The 20,357-nt window shown below is 32.0% G+C and overlaps 1 protein-coding gene across 1 annotated transcript; it reads left to right on the plus strand.

The window, feature by feature from the left end:
* The first annotated feature begins 128 nt into the window (after nucleotides 1-128).
* On the plus strand, nucleotides 129-20,080 carry LOC108908661 (dystrobrevin beta). Its single transcript, XM_018712771.1, has 18 exons — nucleotides 129-227; nucleotides 544-690; nucleotides 1,121-1,337; nucleotides 1,395-1,480; nucleotides 1,962-2,113; nucleotides 2,168-2,276; nucleotides 4,083-4,249; nucleotides 4,306-4,430; nucleotides 4,491-4,589; nucleotides 4,646-4,727; nucleotides 4,845-4,886; nucleotides 7,924-8,039; nucleotides 8,096-8,267; nucleotides 8,795-9,215; nucleotides 13,674-13,790; nucleotides 18,020-18,064; nucleotides 19,542-19,864; nucleotides 19,937-20,080. Exons 2-18 carry the CDS (start codon nucleotides 546-548, stop codon nucleotides 20,078-20,080), a joined length of 2,562 nt encoding a protein of 853 aa, XP_018568287.1. The 5' UTR covers nucleotides 129-227; nucleotides 544-545.
* The last annotated feature ends 277 nt before the right edge of the window (nucleotides 20,081-20,357 follow it).

The raw sequence follows: 20,357 nt of genomic DNA on the forward strand, positions 1-20,357 counted from the left end.
AAAAATGTCTTGGTCTAAATCTAAATCGCAATGAAAAATCGTTATTATGCAACCCACATGTCAGGAAGTGAACCTGGTTGACGAACACCACTGATTCAGGGGCAGGTACCTAAAGAAAATGGCGTATATGGCGGTTTCTTGTGTTTCTACTTCTCAAGAGTTTTGATTTTATATATGTGAAAATTTCAAATGATTTCTTTTATTTTATGAAAAATATTGAGCAACCAGTAAGTTTTATATGTTTTAATTTATTAAAGATGCACATTGCCTTAAATAGTTAAGAAAACTGCTGTAAATCACGTAGATTGACAGGTCATTTAATGAATTGCCTTTTTATGTTTTGGATATTAAAAGATTTGGACTTATTTCAACAATACTTGACCAAGTTTTGAATTGTTGAAAAGTAATAATTGCTGACAAATTAACATCCAATCAAAATAAAATGATTTGATGCTTAGCAAGTAGGAACTGCATTAGGTATTGGTTTAAATTTTTTTCTCATAAAACATTAACCCAGTTTTAATTATTGTGTTGCTATTTCAGCCATGCAGGGTCAAGAGGGCCTCTCTGGGTCTTCAGACCACAGACTAGCACTTATCCATGAAATGAGTGCACACAACTTTGATTTGATTAGATTCGCTTCTTATAGAACTGCAACAAAGTTAAGGTTTATACAGAAGAAAGTTAGTCGTAAGTATTCCTAAATTGCCTGATGTCCTGCAAGAATTTATATGAATTTTAAAAGCCTAAGTATTTTTTATCATTGTTCATACTAAATTCATTCAGAAGAGAATTCTTTTAATATAAGAGTGTATTTTGTTGCATGTATTAAATAAATGATGTTAATTATGATAGCCTTGATGTTGTATATTATATAAAGACAAGGACATCGTCACAAAGAATACGTTACGTAATAACATTCCTATAGTCGTGAAAATATATAGTTATATAATATTAATTATTAAATTACAGAATAATTGTATTTTTTTATTATAGTGTAACATATCAATATATTTTGACAAGGAGTTGTAAAGAATACTTATACTTAATATTTACTAAAGGGGACTTGTATAAGAGAATTATTTTTTCATGCGTCATATTTCGTAATAATTATTTTTAGTGCATGCGGTTGATATATGGAACGTTATAGAAGCATTCCGAGAGCAAGGTTTGCATGCCTTAGAGCCATCGCAGGAATTGAGTGTAGCTCGATTGGAAACGTTGCTGTGTTCTTTATATCATAGTTTAAATAAGAGAGCTCCTCCTACGCAACAAGCTCATGTAGACGTATGTTCCAGTTTGTTATTAAATTGGATACTGGCTGCTTATGCAACAGTGTAAGTATTTTTTAAACACAAGTTGAAGCGTATTATCGTGAAATAATTTTTTTTTAGTGACAACGTGGGGAAAATTAGAGTATTTTCAATAAAAGTCGCTCTTGCCACACTGTGCGCTGGCAAGCTGATGGACAAATTACGTTGTAAGTATCTGTAGCACTTATTTCTTCTTGTAAAGCTTACAAAAAAGTCTGTTGAATTTTGAGAAAAAATAATCACTTTATAATAATTAATATTAGAATCACTGTAGCTTCTGTAGAGCCTAATTGAATATTTTTAACCTCACATTAGGATGTTTGTATTTAACGATTTTAATTTTGTATTTAACGATGTAATTTTAAAAGTCAATAATTTTTAACTAAGCTAACTCACTGAATTTCAAGCGGAAATTCCACATCAAAAGTTAACAAATATGTTCATATTAAGATGTGACCTATATATAAGATGCTAAAAATAAGGTTTATTTCAACTTTGATTCAAGTATTGACATCTCGAACGGCTCGAACATAGAAACTGCCGTTAAAGTTTAGCCAAGCGTTTTAGTTGCACCCTGTATAATTTCGTAATAGATTTATATCAGGACTTAAGTATAATAAAACATAGATCAGCACGGTATCTTTTTAGATATTTTCTCGCAAATATCTGATAGCAATGGATTGCTATTGCAATGGAGGTTTAACGAATATCTTCAGGAGGTTTTAGCTTTACCCGCTGCTGTATACGAATCTCCTACTTTTAACTACACTGACTCGCTAGCCAACTCTATTTTCAGTCCAGTAAGTGATTCTTACAAATATTTTAATTTTATTCTTTAAATCATGTTCTTTCAGAATGTTAAAGTAACTGTTAACGATTTTTTGGATACAATGATGTCAGATCCTGGTCCTCCTGCGTTGGTGTGGCTGCCCCTTTTACATCGAATAGCGAATGTTGAAAATGGCAAGTGCTTTCTTGAATATTACGTATTCTTTTAGTCTTCAAAAAAATGTTTTCATTCTTTCTCCCATATTTTCGTATACTATAAACTATGAATTGACTTTCACCTCTACACATTTGAAATGATGGAAAATTCCCTATTACAGGGTGTTCCTAAATATCATGTACATAAGGGAGGGGGCAATTCTTTGGTCTATTTTATGACTAAAAGTTCATATAAACTTAGGTCCGTAAACGCTTCGTTACTGATCTACAGTGTTGAAATTTTAAAAATTTTTTAGTTTTTTTTCTATAGCTCCCACAGTTTTTGAGATATTTAGCTCAAATTTGGAATATAAGTTATGCTGTAGGGCTTACATCATTGGACATGCCAAATGGTCGTGATACTCTACAGAGTGATATTTTTTCGGAATTCATGCCCCCTTGTCTTTCCCTGAATTTTTTTGCGGCGCGCTGCTGTTAGATTCTAAAATTAAAATTGGATTTTATGTTTTGTTGAGAAACTTTTTGCTTCTTATGATTTTTTCCTATCTGCGACCGTTATCGAGAAAAAAATATAAAAAACGATTTTATGTAATTCGTCAGATGAAATTTAAATTCTTAAAATGGTCCAGTAGGCTCTGGCTTTATTTAGATAATCTCTTGTTTCTATTAATTGGAGAGTTTATTCGCCACTACCTGTTAAAATTAAAGCTGGGATGACCCATTTCAAAATTGTAAAAGGCATTGTTATGAGATTATAATGAGTATTTAAAACACTTTTACACTTTACCTTACAGTTTATAACATAAACCTTTAATTTTTAAACATATGCAGACCCAAGTTACTATTTCAAATGCGAACTGTCAAAATTAATAGAAACAAGAAATTATCTAAATAAAGCCAGAGACAACTGGACCATTTTAAGAATTTAAATTTCATCTAACGATTTACATAAAATCGTTTACCTACGACCACTACTGTAAATACTTAAAAAGACACCGTCTGCAGTCAATGTAAGATTCCTATTACGTACGGTAAAAAAATCGCACAGCTTTCCCAGCAACCGCCTAGCAATGGCCAATACAATACTGTTTGTATTGACCGTTGCTAGGCGGTTGCTAGGAAAACTGTACAATTTTTTTACCAAGCTGTGCGATTTTTTTACCGTACGACGTAATAAAAATCTTGCATTGATCGCAGACGGTGTGTTTTTAAGTATTTAAAGTAGTGGTCATAGGTAAAGTATAGTACGTAATACGTGGTGTAATGCAATTACGCACTCATGGAATTACCCACTCGCCGCTACGCGGCGTCGTGCGTAACTTTTCCGTTCGTGTGTAAAATGATTTTTACTACACTTATTACGTAATATACTATTTAAATTTTTTTTTCTCGATAACGACCGCAGATACGAAAAAATCATAAGAGGCAAAGAAGTTTCTCAACAAAACATAAAATTCAATTTTAATTTTAGAATCTACCAGCGGCATACCGCACAAAAGTTCAGGGGAAGAAAAGGGGGCATGAACCCCGAAAAAATATCACTCTGTAGAATATCACGACCATTTGGCATGCCCAATGATGTAAGCCCTACAGCGTAACCTATATTCCAAATTTGAGCTAAATATCTCAAAAACTGTGGGAGCTATAGAGAAAAAAACTAAAAAAATCTTAAAACTTCAACACTGTACATCGGTAACGAAGGGTTTGGGGACCTATGTTTATATGAACTTTTCGTCATTAAATAAGCCAAAGAATTACCCCCTCCCTTCTGTACATGATATCTAGGAACACCCTGTATAAATATACTATAATTTTTTTTAATAGTTGTCCATCCAGTTCAGTGTGATGCGTGTCAGAGAGAGAATTTCACGGGATTTCGATACCGCTGCCAAAAATGTCCGCATTACACACTGTGCCAAGATTGCTTTTGGCGAGGTAGAGTTTCTGCGCCTCACGCTCTAGACCATCAAGTTAAAGAGTATGCTTCCTTTGTAAGATCTCATCAGCGAATATTTTTATAATGTGTACATAATGATTTTCATTTTAGTCTCCTAGTAAAACCATCGGTCAATCTTTGAGAAAGTCTTTCCGATGCGTCCCTGACAAGCAGAGAAATAATTTACCGAGGTTTCCTGAACAGCCTGAGAAAACACTGAACCTTTCCCACATTGTGTAAGTATCGATCACTTTACACACCATTTCATATAATATAACATATCTTGTTACTTTTAGACCACCGTCTCCCATTCCGTCACATAATGGTTTTCCAGACGGAAACTTTTCAGCTTTCGATGGCATGGGAAGTTTGGACAGCAGGTCAACAGCTCGAAGGTTAGTGTTCATCATATTCGGTGCAATTTTATATGTTTCAACTTTATTTCTTTTAGTTTGGATAGTGCCCGAGATGATGAACATCGATTAATAGCCAGATATGCGGCAAAACTGGCCCAAGAGGCGAGAGCTGGAATGGTGAGACATTTTTTTATAGTTTAGATACCATCTGTCGATATCGAAGCATGTTATCTGATATATTTTTTTTATGTGTTGGATGATTTCTAAATGTGCTTTTGCTGTTGCTTCTTTTAGTCCCGAAGCGGGTTCAGAAAAAATTCTCTTTCTCCAGAAACGGTAAGTAGTCCAAGCTAATTCTTTTTTGGCTTAATGCTATTCGTTTATCATTTACTTAATGTTGCAAAAATTAGTAAATCATTTATTTATTGTTCATTGATTTCTTTTTAATTAAATTCAATAAGCCTTTTAGAATTTTTTTAATTGAAGGTAGTTTTTTCATATTTAAATTTTAAATAAATTGTTTACTATAGACAAATTTCGAAAATTTTAGTTTTTTAAATCGCATGATCAAGTTAAAGATGGGGCAATAATTTTGAAGGCTTAAAACTGAATTAGATTACTGTTACAACCAAAATGTATAGAGATATTTAAAATATGTATAAAACAACCTATTTCTTGATTGGTGTAACCAAACCCAGTGGCGCTTTGTAACATTGAGACTAGGTGAAGAATATTTATTAATTGACTATACTCCGCGGTCGAAATTATAGAGAGTGACTCATCGCTAGCTTTTGGAATAGTAAGGGGAATGAAGCGTGCCGGGAACGAAAATCCATTGGCGTGTCTGCATAAAAGGCAACAAGATATATAAAATATTAAAAAAAGATAATAAAACATAACATCTAATATTTTTTTACGGCTTGCTATAAGTGGCAATTTGATCCATTTTAATTATTATAGCAGTTGTGTTTTTTTAATTTATAAATTTATTATAGCCATGGAATTAGACCCCTCGTACCACGCTTATGCTATGACGTTTCTCAGGACGGGCAAATCAAGTCCGTTTACACCCACTAAAAAATAATTTCCCTATTCCCTACCAAATGCAAAAGACAGAGATAGAATATAGATCGACGTTCAGTGTAACTTAGTCTATAGACGATTATAGATTCTATCGATTTACGTAGCGAGCGGCACAAAGATAAATTAATCTTAATTCTGTGAACATTAACGCACACTGTATATGTTCCAAAGAAGCTTCGTGGTTACGACAGCCTCGTGTGATGTTCCCAAAATTGTTAGATCTCCTTATTCCACACGCCCCACTTTACACTCACAATTAAACAAGGCATACAGAAAAGTTTTTTTAAATAAAAACTTCCACACAACCCTTATACTCTGAATACCATTCATTCCTAAACTTCCGAACGTACACTTTGTCTTTTAACTTCCCCCTTTTTTTCACATCGAGAGACGGCACAGGTCTCTCAATTAAAAAAATCTTTTTAGTCCTTAATTTCCCATCTGGAAAATGGTGTTTCCAATAAAATACATACTGATTGATACAAAACAAATATTAACAAAGAACTGTCATAATCGTGCACTGGGCGACGTATTGTATAAACTGTTTAAAGGCAGGTGATGGGCGTTGGAGATATTGCTTCAATTTTTGCATCACTCGTTCCCCACACCGTAGTTTATTCCCGTGTTGGCCTCCTCATTGCCATGACAACCGCCGTAAACAACGCTACGAAGTGAAGCGGAATACAAACTGATTTCGATTCGCGTCACTTGTTCATGCGCTACGTTATATGGTACAAGGTTGACATTCGCGCTCAAGGAAGGCATTGTGTTTTTAGAATGCGGTCAGTGTGCAACTATTCTGTTTTATTTCTGCGTATAAAACAAACAAACGCAACACATTTTCAATAAAAAAACCTAAATTATAAAATTGATATAAAATTAAAAATAACCAAACAGAAATTTTAGGTGAAGCGGTGCATCACCTGGCGAGCCGCCACTGACAAAACCACATGTTTTATAAAAATGGAGCTTCAAACACAGCGCCTAATGGATTGAAATTTAGATATGTTTTTTTGGGTTTGGCATAATAACTTTGTTGAGGTTAAGTTCTTTACTTTTCTTAAAGGTACTAAGCTAATTAAAAGAAATTTTAAAAAATTCATTTGATTAGTTTTTTTTTAATAAATTTTTTGGCATTGGCATAGTACATTTAAAAAATTTATTTTAAATTTTTAAAAGTTAAGTTCATTATAGTAATGTAATATAAAATTTCATATTATATTAAAAAAGGTACCCTTGTCGCTAGAAACACTGTTCTTGAAAAAACCTCTAGAAACAAATGGACTGGAAACTTATATGCATATTAAGGAGAAGAAAGCTGGTTGACTGTCAGCTGTATGTTTCTTAAAAACAATGCGTTTTCAGTGAATGTGACAGATTTACTCATTTTATATAAAATTTAATTTGATGTAATATGAAAGGTAAATTATAATAAACCTAACATCAAAAAAATTATGTCATCAGTTACTGAAAAAAGTGGTCAAAAATTAAATACAGTATGTATACTAAATTTCATTGCATTACATTGTCTGTTAGAAATGATATGGCTGAAATTTTACTTAAAAAAATTACTGTCCATAGAAAAAAATCTTGTTTTTAATGATCACTTAGCTCCTTAATTAATGGTACATTTTTCCAAAACACCCTGTATAATTATTGTGGATACTGAACGTATAATGCTACTAAGATGTTTCATTGAAAATGTATAATTTTAACTTAATAAATTGCATTGTCTAAATCTGAAACTGTTGTTCCCTAAATATTTTAAGTTTTATATTTCAGATCAGAATTAAATTTTATACTTTTAACTTAATTTTGTGATTCTTAAAAACTAGAATTTTCAAAATTTGCTTAAAATATAAGGATGATGTGGAAAAGCCATTTCCCAAAGTTCCTGCTAGAGAAAAATGTCTGACTTCAGCGCCATTTGTAATTTCTTTTAGAAAAATTTTACTTAAGTTGTAGTTTTTCAATTTCTCTATTTTTAATAAAATATACTTCAGAGTTTGAAGGGAAATAATTCAAATTATATAGACTGTCAGGCTCAAGTAAAAAGAAGCTTTAACATCAGAGAAGTACGATCTTTAAATAAAGAGTATATTAGTTTTAAACAAATTTTTGCTCTAAATATAAAGCCACCTGCTCATCTATGAACAAAATGCTCCAACAGGTCAACTTTGTTTTTTAAATGCACATCTTTTCATGTTGTTCAGTTTTTCAGTAAGGCACGGAAATAACTCCTTCAATTTAATAATTTTCCGTTTATTTCATTTTGGTTAATATTATTTAGGGAAGAGTTCCATCAGAAGCCTGTCTGGGTATGGACTCTACAAGAGCACAAAGGGAACTGATCAGTCAATTGGAAGCTAAAAATAGAGAAATTATGAGAGAAATAGCCAGGCTGAGGTACAATACGGTTATAATTTAAAAATAATGCGCCTTTTATTAAATACAATTTTTAGGAGACAACAAGAATTGGAGTCCAGCGGTCATGGTGCCGATAACCCCGTGTTAATGAACGAATTGAGAGCTTTAAGAATGAGAAAAGATGAACTAGAAACACATTTGACAACATTACAAGATTCCCGTAGGCAACTTATGATTCAGTTAGAAGGTCTAATGAAGATGTTGAAGGTTTGTTGAATATCTCTTTAATTTCCAGGAAACGATGAAATGCATTATGCATGATTGCAGTTAACGTACACAGTGGCTAATTTTGTCACTTTTGGGTGGTTTCTCACACTTCCTGAGTTGACATGCAAAAAGATTTTTGAGAAGAATTGTACGATGAAAACTTTCTCAATATAGTGATTTATTTAAGAGATACAAGGCTTTTTCATTTTTGGTTATTTTTACATTACCATTTTTGACATTTATCAACCTTGACTTGCTCGCTTTATATCTATTCCTTCTTTAGCACATATCAACTTTTGAAGTTTTCAAGGTTATTAGACATCATTTCAAACTTAACAAATTTCAATCAATTTGCTTTATACACCATAATAAACTTTTTATTAAACTGTCGCATGTCGTTTTTTCGTATAATTCCAATCTTGATACAATGTCATTGTTCGTACAGCATAGGGCTGAATGTGTTAGAGTTAATTGTTGCTATTTGCAAATTTTAGTACAAGCAATTTTTTTTCCATTCTTGCAATTAGAATCATCAGTCTTCACCAAGGAGTACCCCTAATTCATCACCCCGCAGCACAAAGTCCCCACCATTGCCCCCGGGAGCAGTTCCAACATCACAAGCCAATCCGAGAAGTGCCCCTCAAACTCCCATGGGCATGCCCCCTTGCCCTAATCCCGCCATGGTTAATTCCATGACTTCTATGGGGCAAGGAGAGAGAGAACGCGACCGCGAACGAGATCGTGAGAGAGAACGTCCTCAACATATATCGTCCCACCCACAAGGGATTGTACCGCCCTTAGGCTTAGGCAATAGGGAACAGATGAATAGTTTGTCGCAGGAAAGGAATGAAAGAGAGAGGGGCTTGCATAATATCAACAGTGATTCCTTGGTGGGGGTTGGGGGTGACGTGAGGAATGCTTTCGGAGGATCCTCTAACATCAATATGGGTAAGTAGTCTATTAAAGTTCTGATTAAATCCTTCAGTTAGAAGTGGTACATATAACTTAAATAGGGTGTACTATCACTTGGTTTCTCCGAGCCACTTTACTGAAAATAAACAATTAGTCAGTGTTGCCAACCCTAGGGAAATTTCCTTATTTTAGGGAAATTTGTACACCTCTCGGAAAATAGGGAAACTTGTGAAATCTAGGGAAATTTTTGAGCATTTTCTTAGTCGTTATCCTTTGGAAATAAGCGCACATAAACCAATAATATTGGTATCATTGTTTTACATTTATACATTATTTCTAAACTAACCTTGATATTTAAAGGGTACTGTTTTTGGTGGCAGTACATGATTTGTGGCCAAAAAGCATATGTTAAAGCATATGTTACATGTGGTAAGTTTAGGGCCTTAGAAAAATTAATTTAAATTTAAAAATTAATTGAGAAAATATTTATGGACATATTTTGTCGAGGACGATGATAATTTGCAATTGGTGGTGTCTAATCTGAATGTTTTTGAACAGAGAATAAATTTGTTTCCTTTTAAATATTATTAATTTTTGTGTTTATATTTACATTTACATTTTTGAAATATGTTTAACTGAATAGTTTTCAAATGACTTGATTTTAATTTAAAATTAATGGCCTTAAATTTTTTTGCTTTTTCCAACTAATTTCTAATTATTTGATATTCATCCAAATAGTGTATTATTATTCGGTATTCAGCCAAATACCAAGAAATTTACCTAATAAGCAGAATTCCGAGAAGTTGCAGAATATTTGTTATAAAATGTAAAAAAATACTAATCTTAACAAAAAATTGCGAGCATATTGAGAACTTCTGGAGTCGAGAAGGAATGACATCATATTACCATATGACAATCATGTAGCAAGTGTTCAATGTTGCCACATCCTGCATCAATATGTAAGCAACTTCGTCACTTAAAGAATCATACATTTACAAGAACGTCTGCATTTGTTAATAGTCTGTGAAGCAAGTGATAGTTCTTCAACATCATTGATTTTTCTGTCATAAAGTCTGATGCATTGTCTGGAAAATAGAAGGCCACCAATTTGGACTGATGCGTCTTATATGCGTGTAATGAGGTGAACCCCCCCCCATCATATAAATACTAGACGTACATCGAGAGATACTTGTCCAAGAATTGGGGAAGTCTTCGACTGCATAACAAAGTTGGAAGCAATTTGCATACACATGTTTTGCAGCCACAACATTTTGTCTACATTCACTGTGTAGCAATCCACCAATTCATAATTATTGTATTTATAGCACTCTAGTAAAATAATAACCACTAATGTAGTGTAGTGACATTCGTTTACTACAATTTCATCAGCACTAGATTAACCCTTAACCCGCGAAGACGGTCTCTCAGACAGCTAACTAAATTGTTTCACTAAATGATTCTAAAATTGTAAGTATTTTTCATTTACATTTTTCTTGTGTACCTAACGGCTTCTTTGTATAATTTGAATCAGTATCTAGTTCGAAAAAAGTCAAGTTTTCTGATCCAGATTATGAGGAAACACTCCAAAAATGGTTCGATGATGACTTTGAAAACGATGACTCGCTTGAAACCGAAATAGAAGATTCTGAGGATGATCAAGATGGCAACAACATTGAAAGTGGCCATGATTCTGTCTCCGAACAAGAACTTAGTTCTTTAGAGTCTGAATGAAAATGAAAATATTGCACTGCAACAATGTAAAAACTCTTTAGAAGAATTCTATGATGATAGAAACCGGAAAACAATCTACACGGGAAAACATAGTTATAAATGGGCATCGCAGGAACCAAATAGAGCTGTTCGAACTCCGAAACACAATTTGGTGCTGAAACTACCTAGCCTCAAAGAAGGGCCCAGAAACTTGGGCGATAATCCTAATATTGAGAACATCTGGGATCTGTTATTTGATGAAATCTTGATAAACAAAATAGTTCAACAAACCGTCAAACTAAATGATGTAAGACGCGGTCATAGAAAACAGAATTCTCCTGACTACAAAGACATGGCAGAATTGAAAGGATTCATTGGTCTGTTGATTCTCAGTTCAATATGTAAATCTGACCATGAAAATATGCCGTCCTTATTTTCTAACTATGCAATTGGTCGCCCTATATTCTGAGCAGTTATGTCACAGATTCGAAAAAGTCTCTTCAATTTGACAAAAAGAATACCAGGGATAAAAGATATGAAAATGATGGAGCAGCAGCAAAGTCGTGCTAAATTCACAGAACTGTTTCAATTTGAGACCAATGACCTGCGTTGATGAAATGCTGGTTAGCTTCAGAGGGATGTGTAAGTTCCCAATTTATATGCCTAATAATTCATATTTTTATAAGGATGCATTTATACTGGAAAGGATAGCGATGGACAAACTCTCTTAAAATATGAAAATAAACTCCAAATTCCTACAGAAGCAGTAATTCGGAAAAAAGTAACATTACTGCCGATAATTGGTTTTTCTCTATCGAGTTGCTTGAGCAATTGATACAAAGAAAAACAAACGTGAGATACCTGCTGAATTCCAGCTCTTTTCAACATGACCAGTGGGTTCCAGTTTATATGGTTTTTCTGACAACGGTTTCACGATAATATCTCATGTCCCAAAAAAAAGAAAGTGGTGTTGCTAGTATCCTCTTCGCACCACCCTATAGAAAGAGACCCAGAGAATGGCCTCCCAGAAATGGTTTCATTTTATAATAGAACAAAATGTGGGGTTGATTCTTTGGACATGAAATGTTCCAATTAGTCTTCAAACGCCAGAACCCACAGATGGCCAATGGTTGTATTTTACAGGATAGTAGACATATCTGCGATTAACGCTTATATATTGTTTTTACATTATAAAAGCATTCAACCAAAGTCTAGATACACATTTACAAAGGAACTTGCAATTTCTTTGGCAAAACTGCTCATGGAAAGGTGACTATAAAATCCAAGGGTGAACCGGGAACTTCAAGGTCTTATAAGACTACACTTGGAGTAACCGAAGAACAACCACTTACAACGTCAACTGATGATGTCTAGAGATACGAAAAACATGCAACCTTTGCCCTAATGAGAAGAAAAGGAAAACTTTATATAAATGTTTTCGCTGTCAGAAACCGATTTGCCTTGAATGTTCTAGAAAATTATGTAAAAATTGTACTGGTGATGTCAAAAATGATTAAGTTTCTATCCCTGCTGTTGTACTATTCTGAAACACGAAAGATTTTTAGATGTGCAACCGATGACAGTTAAGAAACAACCAATTTTATGGAGAACAGTAGATGAATTATCAAAACAAAAGATAGGCAATAAAACATTTAAATTATGAATACTCGGTAATACACCAGGCACAGAAATTAAGGATTATTAAAAAAATCACAATATTTTGGGTGATTTTCAAAGAGCTGTAACTTGTAGTGAATTGGTCGTAGAGAATAAAAAAAAAATTGAAGCTTCAAGTGTCTAGTTTCCGGAACTGGAGTTTAAAATTTTTAGCATTTAAAAAAGCAAAAATTTACAAATATTTTTTTCGTTGATTTTCTTAAGATTACTCAAAGATTGCTGAGGTACATCCAAGTCTAAACTAAAACAATTTAGAAAATGTATGTGTTTAAAACTTTACTCTTTAAATGTTACACAATAGTTTGTGTTACATAACTGATTCTGCAATATACTTTTAACTATTTAACTGCACAACTTTTTTATATGAATAGGTTAGATATGATCTATAGAGTATTGTGTTATCATCTTAAATGCCATTGCTATTCAGTGCCTTCTGACAAAACAATGCTTTGCACCTACTGGCAGAGAGTAACCTACTAATTTGCTATAAAAGCATGACTAGTGTATGACTAGGACAGATACACTTTTTAAATAATGATATTGTGGGAAACTACTCTGTGAGCTACATCCAGCAATGAATTACACTCTTAATATCTAGTAAACATAGAAGTATCTACAAATTTGTAGGTCATTCTCTGACAGTAGGTACAAAGCAATACTTTGTGTCGATAAGCATTGAGTAGCAACAACATTTAAAATATAATATACTCTGTAGGTTATATTCACATTGAAAATATGTCGGTAGATAAACATCCAAATGGTTAAATCATACATTGGTTGTCTCACCTATAACCTACGGATAAGAACTAATAAGTTGGGAGCTGGTCTACGTTTGGTGATTCTAATGACAAATAATCTTAACTGTTTAATTGTATATGCTGGGTGTAATTCAATGCTAGACGGGAAATGTAGCTTACGGAGTAGTGGTTTCCCACAATCATCAGTTGAATGTGTTATATGTATTTTATTTTAATAAATTTTTGCTACATAGATATAGTTTGTCACCAATAAAGTGATGCGATAGGTACACAAACTGTTGAAGCTTTATAATTCTGGTGGTAATGGGTGTACCCGTTTTGTAAATATACAATTTATTGTATATTTCAGGAACAAACGGAAATGGTACGCCTGGATCAGTAGGGCGTTCATTGCGAAATGATCTTCTAGTTGCTGCTGATTCAGTAACAAATGCCATGTCAACTTTAGTAAGGGAATTGAATTCAGGTACGGATAGATAGATGTGATTCAGTTTGGTAAGGCTTAAACCACTTAGTATTATATACAGAGCGAATATTATCTAGCTATTTTAGTTTTTATATTGTTTTATATTGTATCGTTTAGATTTTTGTATAATATTGGATAATCTGCTACTTTTATAATTTATTATTGTTATATTGTTTTTTAAATCTTGGTACTTACGAGACACTATACTTTGTACAAAAATGTGAGACTATTTTTGAGTGAGATTATTTCTTTGATCTGTTTTCTTAATTTGGTATGCTGAATGTCGCAGGTTGTGCAACTGGCATGAAAATACATGACACAAACATGAAAATACTCATTTGAATTATTTATTGAATAATTTTGTATTAATAAATTTTTTATTGTTGTTAAATTTTAAAGATTTTAGTTTTTCTATGTAATTTTAGGACTTATTTTTAACTTTGTGTTGCCATTGTTGATGAGTCGGTCTTATATTAATAAATAAGTTATTTATTTATTTATTTTGTTTTTATTAGTTCCATTATTTTATTTATAGTTTCGTCAAAAATTACCTGATTATTGTATTTTCAAGGCTTTATATTTGTTCCCAGAACAGTCAGAAATGATTGATAACTGGCAGACCCTTGCATGCAATTAATTCTGATATTCTGTAAACAAAACTGTTAATTATTTATTTTTCTTCAGTTTATTTTTTTATATATAAGAAATGGAAAAATGTCTACAAAATAATTAGTTTTCAAATTTAATTGCAGTGGTTAATCATAGGCATAATTAAAAACCTCTACCAAATAGTCACTTTTAACATTTTTTGAGATCAAAATGTGGTGCGTTACCTGCGATTTTATTTTACGCATTTCACAACAGATTTCTTTAAATAACTTTTTAACCATCTAAAAATTTCCTACTCGAAAAATCAAAACATGTATTTGAAATAAGACACAAACTGAATGTGAATAATGTCAATTTTTTAAAATGTATTTGCAGTTTACGTTCAGGCAGCAATATACAGGGTTGTAATTAAGTATGTAGACAAACTGTATGGGGTGATATACTAAAGGGTTACATAAACGTGAATCTGTAAGTCGATAGTTTTCAAGATACAAGGTGTTGAAAATAAAAAAAAACATTTTTTCTAAAATATCTTTGAAGATAGTTATGCACAATGTTGAAACGTAGGCTGATGATTTATTTAGTTAAAAGTAAAAATCTACTGCATTTTATTACAAATAAATACATATACGACCAGTAGCGGAGATACTTGGAATCATTCACTAAAAGCCTCAGAAATTGAAGCTACTGGATATTTTAAAAATTTAATCACAACCTGTAATTTTTTGTGATGTTTCCAAGAAAAAAGATCTTTAATTTTATTTGAAAGAACTATTTTCAGTTTATTTCTTTTTTTAACTTTAATGCTATTAAACAGTTCATTAATTCATCAGAACTTATCCAAAAAAAAAATTTGGACATACAGGGGACTCTTACAAATACAATTTTGTAAAGAAAAAATCAAAACGGGCAGTTTGAAGATGATTTAAAAACACTTCTGCACGGCACTGGAAACTGGCTCACTGAGTAAAACCTGACCCTGCACAATGCGACTGGCATGTCGGCAAAGTGTGATAAAAACAGACAAAAGCTTTTGTAAGGAAAGAAATAAATTGAATTTTACAGCACCTATTTTATATCAACAAATTCAACTGCTTTTGCCGTTATTGTTATCGCCATAAATTAAAACGATATCCATCAACTCCCAGTTGCTATACACGCAAGCTATTTTTGACACTACCAAAAAACTATTGTAAACACCGCCACAGTAAACACTATCACAACGAGGACAATTGTAAAATCGGATTTCAGTATTCAGTCTGAGGCACTTGGTTCTCCACATATATTGCGAATGACGCTAGAGACTACAGTTGTCCAGCTATGTAATGGTTGAATGTACTACAACTTCAATAATTTTTTTTCTCGGAAACTAACGATATTAACTCACACCACATCTATTCCCAAATTTTTTGGATAAGTAGTGAATCACTCTGTATTTATATCGGAAATCAGTACATTTAATTTAGAGACATTTTTAAATTTCAGCATCTTTTACCTTGAAAACTATTAGTTATAATAGTAGTACATACAGAGTGACCCATTTGAAAGCGGGCCACCCTCACAACATTTTTATTTATGGAGCGATTTTGACGAAATTTTTTTTGAAATGTAGAGGGAGGAAAAGTGTATTTTGGGGCCAAGCGCCGCCCAGTTCTTTTTTAAACTAAGGCCTACTAGATCACATTCAGAGGCTGAAAAATCCAGAATCCATATTAGCGATTTTTTTAGAAAAAATCTGCGTACGCCACTGGATTCGGCGTCCCCTGAAATGGATCTGTACCAAATTTCATGAAAAAATATTCAACATTAACGATTCTGCGGCTAAATTGCTGTCAAATTGTTTATTATGCATAAAGAAACTTTTTATCTAGTAACCCATGCGATAATAAATCAGTCACAACAAATATTTAATAACACGTTTAATAGACATCATTATACCAAAATACAATGAAACAGAAAAATGAACGAGAAATTAACATAAAATTTACAAAAAATACAATAAAATAAAATTAACGCACGAATTAAATTAAATTCTGGATTTTTCAACTAAATCTCCATTTAATTGAATGAATATTTTTGTAAATGTTGCCTCTCCTAGATTTTTTTTGTGGGGGTTCATTAAAGAAAAAGTTTATTACACTCGTCCAATGAATGCAGAAGAACTGCGCGAAAGAAGAAGATAGGCATGCGCTGAAATTACAACACATCAATTGTCTACTGTTATGGCACACATTCAAAAACAATACAATAAATGCATTCAATTAAATGAAGATTTAGTTGAAAATTCCAGAATTTAATTTAATTCATGTGTGTTAATTTTATTTTATTGTATTTTTTGTAAATTTTATGTTAATTTCTTGTTCATTTTTCTGTCTGTTTCATTGTATTTTGGTATAATGATGTCTATTAAACGTATTATTAAATATTTGTTGTGATTGATTTATTATCGCATGGGTTACTAGATAAAAAGTTTCTTTATGCATAATAAACAATTTGACAGCAATTTAACCGCAGAATCGTTAATATTGAATATTTTTTCATGAAATTTGATACAGATCCATTTCAGTGGACGCCGAATCCAGTGGCGTACGTAGATTTTTTCTAAAAAAATCGCTAATATGGATTCTGGATTTTTCAGCCTCTGAATGTGATCTAGTAGGCCTTAGTTTAAAAAAGAACTGGACGGCACTTGGCCCCAAAATACACTTTTCCCCCCTCTACATTTCAAAAAAAATTTCGTCAAAATCGCTCCATAAATAAAAATGTTATGAGGGTGGCCCGCTTTCAAATGGGTCACTCTGTATATAACCTTTTTGGCTTAAAATCATTCAAAGATTTGATTTAAAGTTTGTTGATGTAGTTAATTAAAGCCCTGTATCTTACATATAGGGTGACCAGAAGCGAATGGGCCATACCTCAAGGGTAGCTTCCACTGTTGAAAAATAAACCAACTTAGAATCATTTCATTTTTTAAAATATTCCAATGAAATTTAGTATAGAAGTGTTTTACAGGTGTAGCCAAAGACAAATATACGATTATGTTTCATCTAAAACATAGGGGTAATTAAATATGGCTGAAGCAGTACTTCATTATTTTGTTATATTTTTTGTTGGTGGTAAAGGTTTTAAGAAAACATGTTTTATGAAGAAAATGACACTTAAAATACCTGTGTTACCAGAATCTCTGTCGGTAAGTAAAATATAACAAAAAAATAAGACTGTCTCAGGTATTTTACTACCTCTATCAAATTTCATTTAAATATCTAAAAGTAAATTATCTTAAGAAAAATGGAATGATCTGAATTGATTTGAAGACCTGCAAGTTTTTAAGGAAGCAAAATTGTATTAAGTTAACCTGATCTAAATCAGTTTATTCATTCATTCATCGAAGGAAGCTACCCTCAAAGTATGACCCGTCTGTTTTCGGACATTCTGTATATTGGCATTTCCTAGAGGTTAGTGTTTTTTTTAAGTGTTCTAAGTACTTAGGTAAGTTTTCTTTTAGTTTTCATTCTTTTTATTTTACTTAATTCTGTTGCCAACAAAATACATATTGCATAACTTAAAATTGTGGTAGCTGTATGTGGAATGCTGCCTGTTGAATGATTGTTAAATTGCAGAACCTTCGATGCAGCCAGAGGCTAGTGGTATCAGAAAACCTCTTGGTGAGTAGTAGACTGTAGCTTACAGAAAATATCACTTGTATGAATTAGGGACAGTAGATATTGCCAATAATTCAGTATATGAGAAACAAACTTGTAACAGAATATGAAAAAAATAATGGAATTTTGTGTCTATGGGATGACGTTTGAATAGTCTTTTATTTATAATACTCCTAAAAGTACAAATGATTTGTACGAGTCAAATTTGTATCGATTTTTTTAATTGCAATTTTTTTCATTAAACATTTTGTGTAAAATTAAAAGCTTTCGATTTTTCTTATTTCCTGAACACCCTGTATATCAAAATATAAATTTATCTATGGTAATGAAATTTGATATTTCTCTAAAATTAAAAATTAAAAACAAATTCTTCAGGCAATAATCTGTGGAGATACTGTATATTTTTATGTAACTCGATTTTGTATATTAATATTTTAATTCAGTCCCTTAACTTTTACTATTTTTATTACATATTTGTGATGCAATCATTAAACATTTTTTTAAACACCACATATCCTGATATTTTCAAAAATTAAGGGCACTTGTTCCTAGATATAGAAATTAAAGTAAAAACTTCATACATCTCTATAGCTTTTTATTTTTTTCGCACTTTGAATATACATTATTTTAAATTTATCTGTGGATTATTAAGGGGGAAAAGATAAATAAGTTTTATAAATAAGTAAAATAAGTATCCTTATTTTTTGACATCACAACCACGAAAAGGAACAGAACATGTTAGAAAATGTTAAATTATAAATCAAAAAACCTTTCAATTTTATACACAAATGTGAAAGGTCAAAAATGTAAATTTTTATACAGGGTGTTTACGTTCCCATCATACATAGATCCTTAAGGATGGAAAGGAGGTAGCTCAAATAAAGTTTTGTCAAAAAATATGTAATTTTTTATATAAAAAGGGTGTTGGAACAGAAATATTTAAAATTATGTAAAATTTATTTGACCGCTATGTAAACCAAAAGTATAAAATGTACTCTTTTTAGTTATCGCTAAAATGAATTGTTTCTATCCAACTTTTTTTATATTTAAAAATTATTGAAAACTAACATTCATTTTTTTATTAAAAGGTCTCAAGAATGAAGCTTGCGCGTCACTGGTTTTTTCATTAGTTCTCTCCATGTCAAATTAGAAAAAATTGCTTAAATCATGTCTGGGGAATGCTTGAAAATAAGGTTTATTTTTTCAACGCAAGCTGTATGTTAGTATTTATGCTAGAAGCGATCATGTTTAAGTCAGCTTAAATTTAATAAATAAATAATTTTCAGCAATATTTTCCTTACAATATTACAAATATAGTCGGGTATAAAAAATTACTTCACAGTTTCAAATATCCACTGGTTCAATTCATTTAAAGCAAATTATCAGTTTGTCTTGAACGTGTTGCGGCCTGAAAAAAAGAAAAATTATATACATAGCTGTTTCCTCATAAATCTGATTTAATTTCTCATTTTATATCCAGATTTTGAAGATGACGGCGAAGATGAATCTGATGGTGGTTGGCAGCAGGAACTGCAACGTCGTTATGCTCAGGAAGCAAATTTTATGGCGGAATTACGTGCACGTCATCCTGCCAGTCCTCCAGAAAATAATCAATCAGGTGGTCAAAATTATCCACCTACTTCGTTTGGGCAAAACTTTAATCATAGCGGACAAAATTTTCATATACAAGGAATTCATTATCCTCAAAATCATAGCACAAATCCAGGACCTGGCTTTGTTAATCAGCAACAGAATTATCCTAACTATACTCAAGCTTCAAATCAAAGTCCTTTTGGGCATCAGGTAAATAAATATATTTCTAATGTGTTGACATAGAAAAGCTTTGGCATATTTTTTTCAATGAATATTTTTCAGTCCACTAGATCTGACAAACATTCACATCAGGAGTCTATCAAAAACAACGATATAAGAGAGGAAGATGTTGAAGAGGAAGTGGAAGTCAAAAACAAGGAAACCTTACAATTTGAGGAGGCTTTAAAACAGTGGGTAAATCGATAAGACTAATAATGTATAACAATAAACTTAAAACAATGTGTTTGAAAGTAACCATCAAAAATAATTAACACCTATGTTGTGTTAAATTTATTTTTTAGTCAGTAGAAGAAAATATATAAAAAATTTATAATGAGTTAAAAGAGAAACATTATTTATTGTCTAACTATTTATTCATCGAAAAGAAATCTTTAAAATTACACGTTTTTTTATATATGTCCGAGCGAACTTATAGGATTTATTTGCTGGACTGTGGGTGAAAATAATAAGACTTTCTTTCTTT

The sequence above is a fragment of the Anoplophora glabripennis genome, unplaced genomic scaffold, assembly GCF_000390285.2.
Source record: "Anoplophora glabripennis isolate ALB-LARVAE unplaced genomic scaffold, Agla_2.0 scaffold162, whole genome shotgun sequence".
In the NCBI taxonomy this organism is placed as follows: domain Eukaryota; kingdom Metazoa; phylum Arthropoda; class Insecta; order Coleoptera; family Cerambycidae; genus Anoplophora; species Anoplophora glabripennis.